The sequence below is a fragment of the Leptonychotes weddellii genome, chromosome 5 (assembly GCF_054177405.1).
Source record: "Leptonychotes weddellii isolate Sample4059 chromosome 5, ASM5417740v2, whole genome shotgun sequence".
Classification (NCBI taxonomy): Eukaryota; Metazoa; Chordata; class Mammalia; order Carnivora; family Phocidae; genus Leptonychotes; species Leptonychotes weddellii.
In genome coordinates, this window is record NC_138373.1 from 49950856 (window position 1) to 49970743 (window position 19888).

The following is a 19888-nucleotide window of genomic DNA, read 5'->3' on the forward strand; positions in this document are numbered from 1 at the left end:
AAAGCACAACACTGAAAAGTAAGAGGACAGCCAGAAGGCTCAAGGGAAGATGTTTCAACTTCCAAACTCTAGGAAAGCTTTGTTCTGGAATCTCACAGGTGAATAAGATTGACAGTCATTTTTGGAAAAATTCTATGTTGAACACTAAAAATAATTTGTCACAATGTAGCAAAGAAAAGGGTGATTATAATAATAAGTGACTACTACTTATCTATGAAGAAGTATGCTATAATAACATGGACAGTGACAGTATCACTATATCCAACGGCTCATGGACACTCCCTCATGTCACCTCTGAGGAAGACAGAGAATTGTGAGTATATACATAGAGGATGTGTGGTGTCATGGCTAAAAGCATTGGCCCAGTGCCACAGGGCCTGGTAGAAAGCCTGGCTTTGACACCTCTAATGTTTGTGACTGGCGACAACTTGTATTTGCCTCAACTGTCTCACCTGTCAAATGGGGTAATATTTCTTACATTACAGGGTTGCTGTAACAATTACCTAGCAAATAATAAGTGCTCAATAAAGATCAGCTATTGGGGCGCCTGGGTGGCTCAGTTGGTTAAGCGACTGCCTTCGGCTCAGGTCATGATCCTGGAGTCCCTGGATCGAGTCCCGCATCGGGCTCCCTGCTCGGCAGGAAGCCTGCTTCTGCCTCTGACCCTCCCCTCTCTCATGTGCTCTCTCTCTCTCTCGTTCTCTCTGTCTCAAATAAATAAATAAAAAAAAATCTTTAAAAAAAAATTAAAAATAAATAAATAAATAAAGATCAGCTATTATTATTGCCAAGATGTTTGAATAGTGCTATCCCCGAAGTCTTCAATAATAGATCATTTTAGGGGTAGCTGGGTGGCTTAGTCAGTTGGCCGTCTGACTTGATTTTGGCTCAAGTCATGATCTCAGGGTCCTGGGATGGAGCCCTGTGTCAGGCTCCACGCTCAGCGGGGAATCTGCCTAAGGATTTTCTCTCTCCTTCTCCCTCTGCCCCTCCCCTTGCTTAAAACACTCTCTCTCTAAAATAAATAAATCAATCTTAAAGAAAAAAAAAAAGACCATTTTAACCAAAGAAACATACCATTTTGGAGTATTAAAACAGGTACCACCTTGTCTGATATTTTTATCAATTATTTTTGAAGAAGTAGTAGGCCAATGCCAGTAAGTCTATATGAAAATAAATAATGTTCTACAGACCAAAGAATCGGGGCTTAGTGATGTGTTTGAATTCTCAGGCAAAACAGTCAAATATAACTTACTAGGAATAATTTCCTATGTATGGCTATGAAGCCATTACAGTTCCTATAAATGTGACCTGGAGAATACAAGTATTAATATAGTCCAACATTATGATTTGACTAACAATAAGCCCATATAACCTCAGCCTATGATACCAGAAGTATCTGAGCCAGATGATATAGTTCCAGCATACTTGGCCCTAGTTGGCTTCATTGGAGTGTTGAATCCAAACCTGGGCCACATTTTAAGAAACAATGACATACAATAGATCATGCAGAGAGCACTCTCTCCCCTGAGAGCTTGCCTCATGAGGACCAGCTAGGGAAATGCAGGACGAGGACTGGAGGAAAGAAGCTCTGACTTCATGCTATTCCCTCGGGAGAACTCGGCGAATTCATGGACTTAAACTTCCATCTACACTCACTCTCAGCCCTTTGTGCTTCCTCACACTGTGGTATCACTCCTGCTCCTACTACCCTTCAAACACTCGTCTGCCCAGAGTCACACTGATCTCCAAGGGACACTTCTTAACCCTGAGATTCCTCTTGATCCCCTAGGAGCCTTGCACCTTGTTGATCACGGTCACCTTCTAGGATACTCTCTGCCCTCGGCATCCATGACACAACAACCTCAGGGTTTTCCTCCTTCCTCTTCCCACCACACACGTGTTCCCGGTTGACCTGATATATGCTCTGGCCTCCCTGTACACCTCTGTGCTGATTTCTCCCAAATCCATCACTTTCATTTGCATACTCAATCACCTATTAAAAGTCTCTTCTTCTGTGCAGAGACTCAGACTCAAAATAAAAATTAAAAATTTGAAATGCAGTTGTAGGATACTCAAAGAATCCTTAAGGTTGACTTCTCATAATTGCATGGGCAATATGGTCTTACTCCTTCAGGCAAGTGACCCTTCCTCCCATTGAATTTAATTTCCAAATCGGAATCATTGTGTTTTGCCCAGAGGACAAATAATAAAGGGTTGATTCGCTTCCCAATGGGATCCCTACCAACCCACACCCCTCAGCAAGTTTGGGTACAATGTCTGACCAACACCTAATCAAGTCCTTTCACAATTTCAGCTTTATTAATTCAAAATAACTCAATTCTGGCTGCAATGACAGTCACTCAATAGGGACCTACTTGAAAAACCCTTCAACTAGAAGTTATAAAAATAATGGAAACTAGATTTTGTGTTTGTGGCTTTTCTCTTCTTAAGTAGTTATTTGTGCTTTTAAAATTTTCATCATAGACCAGCCATTGTCGCAACTGCTCTGGCCTTGCCCCTTGGCTTACAGAAATGGAAAAAATCTCCTCCCTCTGGCAACAGTATCATTCTTTAGAAGGTTTTGCTGAACTTTTCTGTATTTTTGCTGCTTTCACCATCAATGTTGCACAAGATAAATGGCATGTCTCTAATGTCATCTATGAAGGGCCTCTAATGAGCTGCTCTGTGGTTGCTGGAATAAGTATTTTCAATTGACAGTTTTCAAACACCTCCAAAAAATTATCTGATGGGCCTTTTTGTTACTCTTCCATCCTCAAGTAAGTCCAAAGAGGTGGAAATCAGTCCCTGGAAAAGTTCCATCTCATTTCCTCCCCCACTCTTTCGTCCAAAGCCTCCTGAAAGTCCAGGTCCAAAGCTCCCTCCCTTCTGCAGCTTTCTCTGTTGTACTTTCATCAAATCACTCTTATGGTTCCTGGCATATCATTATACATGCAACGCTCTGCATGGCCATGAGTTTTCTTTTTGTTTGTGTTCGAAGGGGTAGAATTGCAGTGAATGCATAGGAATTATAAAAAATGGTCAGTTTGGGGGGCACCTGGGTGGCTCAGATGGTTAAGCGTCTGCCTTCGGCTCAGGTCATGATCCCAGGGTCCTGGGATCGAGTCCCGCATCGGGCTCCCTGCTAGGCGGGGAGCCTGCTTCTCTCCCTCTGCCTCTGCCTCTGCCTCTCTCTCTGACTTTCATGAATAAATAAATAAAAAAAAAAATGGTCAGTTTGGAATTCAGTTCTTTCTCATTAATTAACATCTATCATTAGGCTGATGCTACAAATATGGCTGTGAGAGTCAATTTATCCTGAACTCACTGAATTCCTGTAAGATCCCAACTCTATAATCAATGCCTGGGTCACAAATTCAGGAGACAACTCACACCTTCAAAAGGCTCACAGTCCAGTAGGGCATGTGGGCACCATCACAACTGGCAAAAATGCAATAAGATAAATTGCTGTGTTTGTGCTATGAACAAGGGGTTTTGAAACCAACTCTTCCATTTCCTCTAAAGAATGAACAAGATCATATCATGTGAAGAAAAGAAAAGGATGTCTACTCCAGGTAAATTCAATGAGACAAGCATGCCAGTATGAAGCTTGTGAAGACCATCTCAACACTAGATCAAGAAAAATGGACTTTAAAACCATTGTCAAGTTCATGCTTGTAAGTTTGTTTGATGTTGTGTCATATTTCCTTTGAATACTAGTAAATATCACTTTCTAATGGATAAACCCTATGTCTACTATTTCTATAATATTGAACTTTTCTAAATACAAAGCAAGATTTCACCCAAAAAAATTATCCCTCAGAAACAAGAAACTCCATATATTCAGGACCTCCCAAGTCTCTCAAAGTACAGGAAGTTTCTCTTCATTTTAAAAAACAAAAGGGCTATTTGGAAAACATAGGTTAACCTCAAACAGCCTCAATCAATGTTCAGTTTTTTAAAGAATTGGTAAAAAGGTTAAGAAAATTTTACAAGGATAAAGGATTTTTTTCTGAAGAATTTGTCCTTAAAGTTACAAGTGCTGGATGTTGGAAGTCTTTGTAAGCAAGACTTCTAAAAATCACTGATCACCTTAAGAAGAAACCCACTAAGTCACTGTGTTGTAGATAGGTGGCATGGGCTGGGGGAGATGTCCTAATGCTACAGAGGGGGTACTTGTCACTTCAGAAAAGATTTTTAGTGAAAACATCCTATGTGGATTCAGAAGTATTATATATGAACAATGTAAAAAAATACAGGAACGGTATGTTAGATGGACTTAAAAAGTGATTTTATTAATGATGAGAACTTGATGTCAAAATATTTTAAGTGCTTTCAGTAAAATTGTCTTATGGAGGGTGAAAGTGGAAATCATAATTTCTAAATTAATGTAATAGCTTATAAGCCATTTAATTTTATATTTGAATGCATAATTACATTCATAAAGTAAGCAAAATAAGTAGTTGCCTAACTTTTCAATCTATAGCCCTAAAAAGTCATACCATGGAAGTTAGCAATAAAGCTTTTAGGAGTAAGGTATCTTATTGTAAAAATAGGAGATTACTTAATATTTTGGGCTACCTAGTTCTCAAGCAATTTTCATTGAATAGCATTGTATAAAGAGAGTTGAATAAATGCTACAGGTGGTCATTATCAGAACAAATAGAAATTTCCGTTTTACTGAAATGAACTTAAATTTAAAAATAAAAACAAGACTCAAAATCATGATTTCTAGTATCAGGCAAATTAGGTATTAAATACAGCCAGGTACCTAAACATTTTTTGATATCCTGTTTATAGAGAACAAACATAAAAACAAGTAACAAAAAACAGAAGTTATTCCTTTACTCCTGGATTATTTAAATAATATGAGGTCAATCAGTCCAAAAGTCATACTGAAACCTAAAAACATAGACAATTCTTTGTGTATATAATTTAGTGGATTAATATGATGCAGTGAAAGAGACACGAAATATACCTGTTCAAATACCATGAGTAGCGGTCATATTATAGATGCACAGAACCACAGAGATTCAGTTCTACAGAGCAAGGATGATTTCTAGTTTGGCTTGCCTAACTTGATCTGAAAATGCAGTGATTTATTTAGCTTCAGAATACATACCTCTAAATAGTCTGTGGAGCAGTTTATGTGATTTTCCAATTCAAATGCTAAAAATGTGTAATTCACTGTGTTGCCAATAGAGGCCTGGATGGTCCAGTTGCAACGCTGATTGTCAGAATAGGGTCCTGGGTAATGTATACTCTCTAAGATGCCATAGGTTCGGTTCACAATCACCACGTTCCTACATGCTGAAAAAAATAACCAGGATTATTGAGAACCACTATCATATATTTCATAGTTGCTCCAAGATGGGTGAGATTTTCCTTTAAGAAAACATCTAGATTAAAATATATACATATTTTATATATTATATATTTGTATGTATTATGTATGTACATACATATATATATAGTATATCTGTGTATGTATATATATATGTACATAGTACATTTTCATAGTGAAAGGGTCTCCATATAGACCAAATGTAAAATAATACTTAAGTGAACTCATAAACTTTAAAGTGTCATGAAAATTGCCTATTAGGCATCAAATTCCTCTGAATTGGTAGAGAGCAGAATCACTCAGCACTACTCAGAGACCAATCTGATTTGTTTACAAAAGTACATTAAATATTCTATGCTTCTGTTTTCTAACTTTAACGTTTGGAAGGAACAGAAATCCTGACCTTTAAATTCAACAGTTTAAAAACACGAAGTTCTATGTGAATGCTAAAAAGGAATAACAGCATGGCTTTGTTAAACATTCAAAAGTCAGCATGAAATTCACAATAAAGGCTCCGTTATTCCTCTAGTTAGTCATCAGGAAGTACCAAATGAATGGAGGGAATGTAAAGGATTTGAAGAAGAAATGACAATCTTAAATTTTGAAGAAAGTCTTCCATCCACTGGTGGCATTTCCCTCAGCTGAGTTTGCAACAAAACTATACTAGGTACCTCAAGGTGTGGCTAGTCCCGGGAGTTAATGCCAAATTCAACCCAAACTAAGGACTTGAACAAGGCATACATATGCCTTTTCTCAAGCCTTGTCCATATTGTCTGTACGGTGTGTGATAAAAGAGAATGACAAAATAAACATTATATTGAAAAAAATGGTCTCTGAAAAATGTGGTTCATAGATGCATTTCTACTACTATACTCTTCCTGACCATGACTAGAACATCATATATATATACAATCTTTGGTATGGAAAAGTATACCTTTGTAGCTCTCCAGAGTCTTCCTTTGCTGGAGTGGGGGAATACTCAAACTATTTCTCTTTAGGTCACCTTTTTGTCCACAAAGGAATTCTAAAGGATAATTCTGTGGTCTTAAAAGCCTGTGAGAAGCTACAGCTATAAGGCAGAGGGGCAGCATTTGCCACAATGGCTACAAGTCAGGGCAGAGGAAAATATATTCCATTAAACCATATGGGCTGCTCTTGGTGCTCAGAAATTCTTCCATCGGCAAACCTCCAATTTCATATGGCAAATTTTACAGAAAATCTCACTGGTTAGCTCTGATTTTTGCCTTTAAGACCCTATATCCCATGTGCACTAAGTTACTCCTTCAGTGTTCTGAAATTATGAGAGAAAAATAAAATAATCACAAGAATAAAAGGGAAGAATCCTTATTAAGCAATTTGACTATAACCAAGAAACAAATTAGCGCAGCAATAATAAAATTAGAGAAATGTTCAACCAAAAAGATATATCCCTGAGAGAATGGGAGAGCTTTTCACACACTATGATGAACTTCTGAAGAATGAAGCATTCTATCATTAAAACTCAGTATTCAAAACTATCTAGAATTCAGACTAACCCTCAAATGTAAGTGAATGTGAATATTAGCAAATTCACACATAGTCAAGGTCAAACATTAATAGGCTTTCAACTAATTCAAAGGGATTTTGTGTGTTCAGTTTATGGTCTTGTGACTTTCAATTCTATTTTTAGGTAACTGTGTCGAAATATGGATAAATTTAGGTATAGTGGGCAAGGAACTGTACTTTCAAAACCACAAGTGGTGGTTTTGAATTTATGTTAATTCAAAATGTTAATGTTAACATAACATAAATTCAATAAAATAACATAAATTCAAGGAAGCCTTGTTTTCTTTAAATGGCCATTTTGAAACTAACATTAGAAAGTATTTGATTCTAGGGGTGCCTGGGTGGCTCAGGTGGTTGGGCGACCAACTCTTGATTTCAGCTCACGTCATGATCTCAGGGTCGTGAGATGGAGCCCTGCTTCTGCTCTGCGCTAAGCATGGAGCCTGCTTGGGATTTTCTCTCTCCCTCTGCCCTGCCCACCCCCACCCCCCACCACTTGCATGTGCACATGGGCGTGCACACGGGCTCACTCTCTCTCTCTCTCAAAAAAAAAAAAAAAAAAGTATTTAATTCTAGACCTAGAGGGAGCTTTAATGATGGCCTTGTTTACTCTCTTTTTTTAAGAGAAGAAGTCATGGAACCTCAGAAGAAAAGTGATCTCAGAGATTAGGGGCCAGGATAAACTCCTGGGTCCCTTGACTCTTCATACAATATTCCTTTAATTCTAATACATGGCCTCATAGGAAAGTAGATTTTAAAATGACATCTCTACAATGACCAGATTTTTCCACAATAAAGAATGTGCTAGCGGCCTGGGTGGCTCAGTCAGTTGAGCCTCCACTCAGGTCTCAGGTCATGATCTCTGGGTCCTGGATCCGCTCCCCCTGGGGCTCTGTGCTCAGCAGGAAGTCTGCTTCAGGATTCTCCCTCTTCCTCTGCCCCTCCCCCCACTTCCTCATTTTCTCTCTCTCTCACACACACTCTAAAATAAATAAATAAATCTTGAAAAAAAAAGAATATGCTGACTTTACATCTGATTTATAAGAATGTAGTTTCCCTTAATAAAAATTGAGGTACAAGACCAAAAAAAAAAAATAGTGTGGGAGATACTATGTGCAATGGAATAACGTCTAATTAGACGATTGTAATGTTTGATACAAATGAAAACCCACTCGCTGTTAACCTGCTATGCTGATTTTTAGCCAAATGGCAACTCTCTCAGCATATTAAATATTCCATTTTGTACAGCTGACCCCATGCTTTAGTTATATGGCATTAAATTTAATGCTATGCATTTTTCTCTCAAATAGATTTAAGTCTTTCTCATAAGAGCAAAGATTTATTTCAATTGTTCAAACCAATGGGTTATAGTTATTTCCGTTTGTTTCATTATCAGGAGATTGAAGACCCACCAAAGGCATGGAGCAGCCAGCATGCATACTTACTTTGCTGGTATTTGGCTAGGAAGCCACCTCCTTGTTGACCTTCATCTGTCCTGAATTTTAAAAACATGCTGTCTCCACTAGAACGGATGAGAGGCGGTTTTTCATTCCCACAAAGCTGACTTAGCAAATGAGAGCTGGTACTTGGGCCATCATATACCTTTAATGAAACATTTTAAATGTCAGATGATTGTGGCCATAAACATTATTTAAAGGACTCTAATGCTTAAGAAGTGGGAAAATACACGAAATGCATGACATAACAAAAGAAGAGCCCTGAATCAAAATATCTTTAAAAATTATATTTAAATGTCTATAAACTTAGGTAGTGAACTTGGGCCATGAATGAAAATGAAAGAAAAATAATGCGTATTTTTGAGACCATAGCTATTTTCAGTAGTTCTCCCTGTTTTTGATTTCAGAGTTTATAATTTATGACATTCTAATACATTTTTATTTAGATTTTTTTTAATGGACAAGGATGGATTGCTGCTACTTATAAAGTCCTACCTGGATGACTTTAATTATCTTCTCTAATTCACCAATATAGTCCTCTATATTGTTATTTTTTAAAGAATATTTAGAAATTACCCCTTTGGGAGATTTTAACCATATCTTAACAGCCCATATTCAATATATTTTAAATACTTAGTGTACCAATCCATTCAGTAATACATGTCATACTTAAAAGGCTGTCATTTTCATCACATTTTCTTTTTTCTTTTGTTTGAAACTTTTATGTGGATATTTTGCTTAAGTGTTCCCCTTTCCCGAATTTCAAAGATAAAAATAAATGCATTGATATGTGTGAGTGAGATGAGAGTAGTGAAAGGAACCACTGAACTTCATACATACAGCCAGATAATCTGACATGCAGTTTGGGTGATTCTCCAAGTGAAAGTCTTCAAATTCCAGTTCAAATGGGCTGCCGTGGCTGGATTTCAACCTCCAATAGCATTCGGAGCTGTGGTAGTAGGGCATTGGGTAGTTGGGAGAAGTGAACACACCAGTGGGAGTCGTGAGATTGCCCCCACAACCTATAGGAGAAAGAGATGAGATGACCCATATCTTTTTCTTCATGGTAAAATGGAATTCTCTTGCCCATATCAAACTGTGGTTACTGTTACTCTCCTTTGTTACAGAACAAAACTGCATTTCCACATGCAGTTTTGTTTAGTAGCTAGCCTATTCAATGTCCTTTCCTTCGGCTAACCAAGATGACCAGCTTGAGGAAATACACCATGGAACCAGGACATTTCCCCTTATTCTGTCCTCGAAAACAAAACCAAAACAGCTGCTGTTAATTCAGAAATATTTGCAATGTTGAAGTTTAGTACAGATAGTAATGACAAAATACAGCTGGAATAAAATGGATGAGAGCATGGCAGTCTAAGAATCAAGAAACCAATCTGACTGGACTCTCCAAGAAAAGACAGCTCTTTGCCATTTACCTGTCAATGATCCATCCCAGTAAACTGAGAATCCAGGCCCTGAGCCAAGGAAGTCACTCTTAAATTGTAACCATAGTTTGTTACTGTGAGAGATGATTCTTGGAGGTGGATTTGAGCCACAGTATGTTCCCAGGGGTGGTGAACTTTCATAGCCTCCATCTCTGTGACAAAACACAGATGTGATCATTTATTGGTTATTGATAAAATTACCGTATAAACATTTAATATTATTTGAACTTTGAGATTGCAAACAGATCAGTTTATGTCAGTCAAACTTTCTTAAGAATACTCTAAGTCACAATTTCAAGTTTTCAATTTTTCACTTTATTAAACAGTGAATAGCTTAATAAGGAACATCATTTTTGGTTCGCGGGACATTTTATATAACCAATTTCAAGCTGAGAGAAAGAGTTTAATCTTTTCCCTCTCAAACGAAGCATCTGGCAAATGTGTCACAGAACACAGGGAGAATGAATAGTAGAAATTACATAGATAATATGTAATGGGATAAAGAAACCATAATTATTAACAGCATAAACAAATGTTGCTTAATTTTACAGAGAAAACTAAAATACTTTCCTTCTAATTTGAATTTTTCAAAATTTAATGTTACATTTGACCTATTTAGCAAAATTTTGAAAATGATTCTTCCCCAAGAATTTTTGGGGGTCTTATATCTACTTTGTAATTTGTAGCTTTTTCAAGCCAAAAATAAATGGGGAGATTCACTCAATATTAAAATCTAATGATTAATTATTGTAAATTAAGAAATTTATGTTATTTGGGCATGATATGATACAATTGTGATTTATTATTTTAGTATCTCACTTTACATCATAGAATAAAATTTATTGTAAAAAAAATATAATATTCTAGGCTTTCGAAAGGCCAAATAAAAAATTTAACCAAATACACACCAAGCTGATTAGCCTGATTTAATTCAATGTAATGATCTGGGTAGATAGCAGTATATAAGTTAACTTACTTTTACTGCAAATATAACTTTTAAAACTCATTGTCTCTAAATAACAAAGAAGTAAAGAAAAAAAATTCACAAGCCTAGACTTTTATTATTTGAACACAAAAAAATTTGCAAAAACTTTAAGGTTGTTATCTTACCATCATTTTTGTGATATAATTAGACCAAATGGATAATGTACAGCCTAAAATTTAAATTGATTTTCCATAAAGAAAGTAGGTTTTCAATAATTGCAAGTATCTAATTTCAGAGTAGTAGTACATCTGTTTAATCTGTTCAAATAAAATCTGGAATTTATTTTCAAATATTCTCAATAAAATAATCACTTCAAAATAACCACTGAATCTTACGCAATTTTCCAGTTTTCTTCTGGCTCCACATGACAAGCTTTGTATCTTGCAAGAAAGAGCACAACAGAGGGCTTTACAGAGAATTTCCATGTGTTTTCCTTAACCTTTCCAGGAAAGATTATGAATGAAAACCAATAAGGAAAAAGGTGATGAAATAAACGTGCTTACCTGATTTCCACAAAATCTCCTATACAGTGTCCACCAATGGCCTCCTCCAAAGAGAAATTTGTGAAGTGCAATGCAATCTGTTGGCTGGTTTCCACCGTGATCCTATAAATGCATTTCAAATTGTTGGGGTAATTATCAGGGAAGTTTGGAGAAGTAAAAGTCCCAGACTCTTCTGTATAGTCTTCCATGCATGCTATGGAAAGAAATAGAGCATAAGATAGAAAAGAGAAAATATCATGCTATATTTATAAGACATTCAGTAATACATATTTCATTAATTTATGCCAATGTACTTGATTTTCAATAGGCCATTCTGGAATGTTAAAGAATGATTTCCTTTCAAAACAAAGATTTTTTTTTTAATCTCAAAGGCAAAAATAATTATTCATAGTAAACCTAAGCTATGTAGCAGAAATTGTTACATATATCATAACTTTTTAGATCTTGGAAGTGTTATAATTTTTTCATCCATGCATATTACCCTGAACATTAAACATTAGGCTCAACCACGGAAATCATAGAGGGGTGCTAGAAATAATTCAGTTCTGTTCTCCTTTTTAAAACCTTCCTTTAAAATGTTTTTCATCAAAGCATGCATTTATGAGAAATGACAAAGCAGGTACCTCAACCATGTGAAGAATAGAAGGTGTCAGGAATCAGGTTGATCTTGAATCAATGCCTAGCTCACACATTGACAAGCTATGCAACCTTGGGTAAATTACTTCACCTCTCTGAGCCTCATCTCCCAAATGGGGATGGTAACTATCTTTGACTATACATATAAGTGTTAGAGATAATGCAATTAAATGGCTTGGCACATGGTATGTGCTCAATAAATGGTAGTAATCATCCTTAAGTTTCAAAATAGTTCAGAAAAGTGTAGAAAAAGTAGAGCATAAATGATGAGGAATAAATTAGATCATTCACATAAAACATTAAGGTAGTACTTGGAGGGGTGCCTTGGTGGCTCAGGCGGTTAAACATCCAACTCTTGATTTCGGTTCAGGTCATGATCTCAGGGCCATGGGATCAAGTCCCGCATCTAGCTTGCTGGAGATTCTCTCTCTCTCTCTCTCTTAAATAAATAAATCTTCAAAAAAATAGTACTTGGACAATTTCATGTTGTAATTCAATTTTAACTGTTCTACTTTAAGAATTTTAACTTTACCTACCCAGTCCATTAAGCTCTATATTTACTAACCAACCCACTCAATCTCCTATGCCCTTCAAATCTGAAATATTTTCCAAAGAAAATCCAGTTTCAATGTATTTTTAATGTACCTTCAATTATATCTAGTAATAACATAAATCTAGGGTCCAGGAGTAGACACAGGCCTGCTACTAAAAGGTTTTGAGGGCGAATAAACTATTATACTTTATTATGGGTGAAAAAAAGAAAATGAGGATTTTTTTGATGTGTAATTTCCCACTTGCTGCTGTATAATCATACTCAGAAGAGAGGAGCCACTGATATTGAGAGTACAGAGATGCATAGAAAATATTACAAGTTCTACTACCTATGTATAACCCTCAGAGTAACAGGCATTCATCAAATATTTGGCTTACTGTATTTTAAACAACAAGCCAGCAAGGCTTTACTTTATTGAAAAAAACCATTTAACTTCAAATATGAATATTGTATACTTTTCTACAGTCTGCCAAGAAATATTTCTTCAAGGATGAAGGAAGGAAGGAAGGAAGGAAGAATACGAAAGGGTAGGAAGAAGGCAGGGTTGGGGGAGAGAGGGGCAGACAGAAGGGGGTTGTAGAAGTGGTCTATTAAGTATTTCATATCAGTAATGAGTATTACTAAGATAAAAATTCATGGATGAAATGGACGTTAAATGAAGGTTATGACCCAGTCTCCCTAAGCTGACAGAACTGGAAGACTCATTGACCACCCCCACATTCAGATAGATTTAGCCAGTCAATCAAATATCTAGAGCAAATCTGTTTATGTCATTTCCTTGCTTACCCACTCTACTCCCAGAAGGGAAATACAATTGTATTGAATATTTCTAACGCAACTTGCAATTATTCTGCAGGAGAATGGTTTGTATAAGCGGGATCTCATGTAAAGGAACCAGTTCAACAAATATTTGAGAAATAATGATGACTTATTTCGCTGTACCTTGTACATATGCAAGTGACTATTGTGGAACAATTGGTGGTTGTTTTTTAATCCCTACTGAGATTTTGATTGACTCATTAAGCTTCTTTTCTGGCACAAAGGTAAACATAGTCCCTTATGTATTCAAATGGTCCTCACGCTGTTCACTTTGAAATGCTTTCTCTAACAACTTCCCCTTCTACCCCAACACACCATTAAACAAATAAACTCATACATCATTTAAGGTCAAAGTCAAACATCAGGGCGCCTGGGTGGCTCAGTCGTTAAGTATCTGCCTTCAGCAGCCTTCAACTCAGGTCATGATCCCAGGGTCCTGGGATCGAGCCCCGCATCGGGCTCTCTGCTCAGCAGGAAGCCTGCTTCTCCCTCTCCCACTCCCCCCTGCTTGTGTTCCTTCTCTCGCTGTGTCTCTCTCTGTCAAATAAATAAATAAAATATTAAAAAAAATCACTTCCTCTGTGCAACTTCTTCAGATCAAGCAGAGTTAATTTTGTTGCGCTCAATAAAACTTTACTTGAATAGCAATTTGAGCCCCCAAAATATGGTATTGTGATTGTTTTTATGGGAGTACATTTCCTCCACTATGTCTGGAAATATAAACAGGACCTTATTAATAATTGTTAACTGTCACTACATTATCTGGCCCAGATTACCTCTAATAAATATTTGTTAACAATTTATTACATAATGTATTGAAAACTGAGAGGGTGGGACAAGTATCTAATTTCTTCCCGCTCTCTCTATCCCCATCCTATTAACCCCTCCACTTTTCTTACCTCATGTTCCTGCTCTCTCTCTCCTGAGGAAGCTGAGATTCTTTAATATTTTATCATGTTTATTCAATCTAAACTAGAAATCTCTGCTTCCAGCCATGACAAATAATTAGCACTAAACTAGCCCCTCTCCATAACAACTATGAAACTGGACAAAATATGTGAGGCACTGGGCAATGGGCAGTTCAAGATTGTGATCCTTGACAGACAGAAGATTCATGAGGTGGGACTCTATTTCCTTGGCTCTTTATGCATAATTTTCTGATTGCAGCCGTTTGCTGAAGTCCAAGTAGTAAATGACAGCTCTGTTGAGCTGAGGAAGCAGGGATCTGAATTTAGGGATGTGAAAGGAGCTGGAACTGCAGGAAAATGCTCCAGTAAGGAGTAACTATACAGAGAGGAGGACCAGCCATCTATGTAAAGTCCCCTATGTATTCTTGCCTGAGCCTGGGCTGGGCATACATGAGGTGAGTTCAAAAGGCATGCCAGAGAGCAGCTGCTACTAGGCTGGAAGCCAGAGGCCAGGAAATGCTGGGAGACTATGGAGTTCTCCCCCTCATCAGAATCCCCTCATTTACATGCCAAGAACCCACTTGAGAACCAGAAAGGCCACACCTTAGAAATGAAGACCATGACCAAGAGTAAGGCTTTTCTAGGGTTTCCCTACTAAAGTATAAGTCTTGAAAATACCTGCAGGAGCAATGAAACTTGGAGGTTGAGACCTACCTACTTAGAAGGGCTTAGGAAACACCTGGGGATGTTCACAAATCTGCCTTAACAAATAAAAAATACAGATCTATACAAGTACAAGGTAATCAGCTAAATATTGATCTGCCATAAAGCTTCAGAGAAAGGGAAGAGAAAGCAGAATATCTACACATATCATTCACCATATCCAGTATAAAACTCAAAAACTGCTATACAAATACAAATAAACAGAGAAATATAAATTATAGTCAAGAAAAAAATGTGACCTTGTGACTTAAAGATGGCCCAGATATTAGACTAGCAGACAAAAACTTTAATGCAACTACTAGAAATATGCTCAAAGACTTAAAGAAAAATATAGCCTCAATGGTAAATAAATAAAGAATTTTAGCAATACAAAGGAAACTATTAAAAGAATCATATGGAAATTCTATAACTTAAAAGTATACCAACTGACCTGAAACTAATATAATACTGCATGTTATCTCTACTGAAATTAAAAAAAAAAAAGTATACTAACAGATTTAAAAATTCATGGATGGGCTTAATAGAAACTTTGAGGTAGAAGAAAAAGGATCATTGAACTTGAAGGTGTATCAATAGAAATGATTTAATCTGAAGAAAAAAGAGGAAAAATGTGCAGAAAAATGAACAGATTCTCAAAACCTAGGAAAAAAATACCAAGTAGTCTAGCACACATATAATTGAAGACCCAGAAGGAGAAGATAATGAAAATAGGTAAAAAAGAAAAATATAGTGGCTAAAATTCTCCCAAATTTGGCTTAAAAAATCAAATTAGCTTCAAGGAGTTTAGTTAATCCTAGGCAAGATAAATAAAAGAAAATCACACTTGGGTACCTTAAACTATTGAAAAACAAATACAAGAAAAATAAAGGAGCTAGAGGAAAAATGACACATTATATACAGGAAAACCATGATATGAATAGGAGCTGGATTCTAATTAGAAATAATGGAGGCAAGAAGAAAATGGAATACATTTTTAAGGTGTTGACAGGAAAAAAAAAAAGTTCAATTATCCAGAAAAAGTTTCTCTTTTTTTTTAAGATTTATTTATTTGAGAGAGAGAGAGCATGAATGGGAGTGGCAGCAGGAGAAGAAAAAAGAATCTCAAGCAGACCCAACGCTGAGCATGGAGCTCAACTAGGGGCTCCATCCCATGACCCTGAGATCATGACCTGAGCCAAAACCAAGAGTCAGGAGTTTAACCAACTGTGCCATCCAGGTACCACCAGAAAAAGTTTTTCAAGACGAGAGTCCAAGAAGGACATTTTTAGACAAACAGAAGCTGAGAGATTCATCACTAGAAGACCTATACTACATGAAAAACTAGCAATGTCTGTCATGCCAAAGACAAATTACACCAAACAGAAACATGTATCTGAAGAAAACCAGAAATGGTAAACAACTGGATAAATATAAAGATTGCTTTTCTTCTCATTATTTCTTTAAAAGACAACTAATCATTTAAAGCAAAAATAATAGTAAGGTGGAGTTTATAATAAAGTAGAATTAAAAGATACAATTAAAGTAGCATAAAGAAGAGGCAGACAGAATTATATACTGTTGTGAGGTTATTACATTTGTGAAGTGAGAAGTGTATGAAATATAGTGTCAGCTATAAAATATAAGGTGTGAAGTGTAAAGTAGTGGCATATCAACTCTAAGCAGACTTACTGATAAGCTAAGAAAGCATTTTGTTATCCCTTGAGCAAATACACAAAAAAGAGGTACAATTAAAAAGTCAGTGAGAGGGGCACATGGGTGGCTCAGTCGGTTAAGCATCAGACTCTTGATTTTAGGTCAGGTCATGATCTCAGGGTCAAGAAATGGAGATCCATGTCAGGCTCCATGCTCAGAGAGGAGTCTGCTTGAGATTCTCTCTCCTCTCCCTCTGCCCCTCCCCCTGTTCATGCTCTAAATAAATAAATAAATAAAATCTTTATTTAAAAAGTCAATGAAGGCAATAAAATGGAGTATTAAAAATATTCTGTAAGCTGAAAAGAGTTTTCAATTAACAATAATCGCGCCTCGGATAAACTTCACTGGCTACAATACTGTCACTGTGCAAAGCTCTGTAAGCTGAAAAGAAAACAGTAGCAAAAGAAGGGCGTCTATGAAAAACCCAAAGCTAACATGACACTTAAGTAATAAAGGATTAAATGATTTCCTGTTAAGATTAAGAACAAGGCCAATATGTTCAATTTCATCTTTTCTATTCAACATAATACAGAAGTTGCTCACCATTGAAATAAGGCAGAGAGAGAGAGAGACTGGAAAGGAAAAAATAAAGCTGTTCTTATTGACAGATATGCTCATCTATGTTGAATATACTAAGTAATCTACTAAAAAGTTACTAGAATAACTGAGTTTAACAAAGTTACAGGATACAAGGTAAATATACAAAAAACAATTTAACTTGCAAATATGAGCCAAACAACTGAAAAATGAAATTTAAAATATCATTTATAATAGTATAAAAACATAAAGCACTTAATAATAAGTTTAATGGAAATGTGTAAAAACTCTATAGTGAAAACTTTAAAACATTGCTGAAAGAAATTTTAAAATATTTGAATAAATGGAGAAGTAAAATATGTTTATGGATTGGCAGACTCAATTTAAGATGCCCTTTGACACCGCATTGATCTATAAATTCAATATATTCTCCATCAAATTCCCAATAAGTTTTGTTTGGATTTGGTTTGGTGTGGTTTTTTAAGTAAAAATTGAAAAGCTGATTCTAAAAGATACATAGAAATGTAAAGGATCTAGGATAACCAAAACAACTTTGAAAAATCTGGAGGACTTATATTTCCTGATTTTAAGATACACTATACAATTACATAATATTGTACTATAGTGTCCTATGGGATAGAATAGAGATTCCAGAAGCAGACCCAAACATGCATGAGCAATCGATTTGCAACAAGAATGTAAAGGCAATTCAGTGAAAAAAGGAGAACCTTCACAACAAATAGTGTTTGAACAATTAAATACCATTTGTTAACCTGGACACATAATTCACATCTGATATAGAAAAATTAGCTCAAATGGATCATAAGCATAAATGTGAAACTTCAAACTATAAAACTCGTAGAAGAATGCACAGGAAAAAATCCTCACAACTTTAGCAGGCACAGATTTCTTGGACAATATACAAAAAACACCAATCAGAAAAGGAAAAAAGATCATCTAGAACTAATGATGTAATGTATGGGGATTAACATAAGAATAAAAAAAAAATAAGGATTCAAAAAAAAAAGAAAAGGAAAAAAGGACATATTATACTTCTGCCCTTCAAACAATACCGTTAAGGGAAGAAAAAAAAAAAAAGGCTAGCTTCACACAAAAAGAAAATATTTGCAATGCATTTATCTGACAAGGGACATACTTGTTTCCAGAATATATAACTTAAGACAATAATAAGACAAATTACACAAATAAAAATGAGCCAAATGATTTAATGGGCACCTCATAAAGGAAGATGTATAAATGGTCAATAAGCATGTGAAAAGGTCCTCAGCAAGAAGATGTATAAATGGTCAATAAGCATGTGAAAAGGTCCTCAGCACTATTAGTCATCACGGACATGTGAATTAAAACAACAATGAGGCACTACTACACAACTACTAGAAGCTAAACATGAAAGATTGGCAATACCAAGTGTTGACAAAGATGTGGAGAGAGGGTAATTCTCCTTCAATGCAGGGGAGAATATAAAATGGTATAATCACTTCAGAAAAAAAGCCTGGCAGTTTTTCATAAAATGAAACATAGAATTACCATATGACCCAGAAATTCTGTTGCTGTATTTTTTTTTTAAGATTTTATTTATTTATTTGAGAGAGAGAGAGAGAGAGCATGAGAGGGGGAGGGTCAGAGGGAGAAGCAGACTCCCGCCAAGCAGGGAGTCCGATGAGGGACTCGAACCTGGGACTCCAGGATCAGGACCCGAGCTGAAGGCAGTCGCTCAACCAACTGAGCCACCCAGGCGCCCCATGACCCAGAAATTCTACTTTTAGGTATTTATCAAAGAGAACTGATAATCCAAGTCCACAAAAAACTATACATCAACGTTCACAGCAGCTGTTTTTCATAATAGCTAAGAACTGGAAACAATCCAACTATCCAAAAATAGGTGAATGGATAACGAAATTATGATATAGCCATACAATGGAAGGCAATTCAGCAATTAAACAAAAAGAACTACTTATAAGTAGAACAATATGAACAAACTTCAGAAGCATTATGATAAATGAAAGAAGCCAGATATAAAAGGGTATATACTGCATGCTCCCACTCATAGTTGTTTTCTGAACAGAAAAAAACTAATTCATAGTGATAAGAACTGGGTCTGCAGTTGTTGAGATGGAGGATGTAGAAGGAGCGATCAAAAGGACACTAGGATACTTTCTGGGATGATAAAATTGTTCTATATCTTGAATGGAGAAGTGATTACATGCATACACATATTTGTTAATTCACTACAGGTGAATTTTACTTTATGAAATTATGAAATAAAAATCTCTGTTATATTAAAAGTTTGAAGGTTCCATGCAAAGACAGGTTGAGTTCTCTAAAGTAAAGCCAATAAATAATTCAGCTATCTAATAAATAATAAATAAAACTAAAATAGAGAAATAAAAAATATTTTGAAGGTACATCTGCTATAAATATTAAATAGAATATTTAATATTAAAATTTGTAGTTTTATGAGATTCACATGTCTGATTTTGTGGAGAGAAAAACAGTGGTTTTCTGAACTTACTGCATCTATTTCTGGAGAGGTTAGTAACTCCTCTTATCTAACACTGAAGTCTGTAGAAAGTTTATGTTCTCTTCCCTTCACAGTATAAATGGCTCTTTTGAGAATAATATTAATACTGAGACATATTAATGCTAGGCTTTGGTTTTCTCTTCTGCTTTGCAATAAAGCACAAATAATTAAAATTGGATATAATTCCACAAAAGGAAAT

General features: G+C 35.9%; 1 protein-coding gene and 1 non-coding gene across 2 annotated transcripts in view; both read right to left on the minus strand.

Moving 5' to 3' along the window:
* Window positions 1-19888, minus strand: part of CUBN (cubilin) — a 264084-nt gene that overhangs the window by 184507 nt on the left and 59689 nt on the right. The window contains exons 21-25 of the mRNA XM_081818905.1: window positions 11280-11472; window positions 9783-9943; window positions 9187-9368; window positions 8335-8491; window positions 5123-5310 (exon numbers count right to left, since the gene is read on the minus strand). Of these exons, the coding sequence (XP_081675031.1) occupies window positions 5123-5310; window positions 8335-8491; window positions 9187-9368; window positions 9783-9943; window positions 11280-11472 (881 nt within the window). The remainder of the gene's footprint in view (window positions 1-5122; window positions 5311-8334; window positions 8492-9186; window positions 9369-9782; window positions 9944-11279; window positions 11473-19888) is intronic.
* On the minus strand, window positions 16850-16984 carry LOC115941173 (U4 spliceosomal RNA). The gene has a single exon (XR_004075928.1). It is a non-coding gene; the product is annotated as a U4 spliceosomal RNA (small nuclear RNA).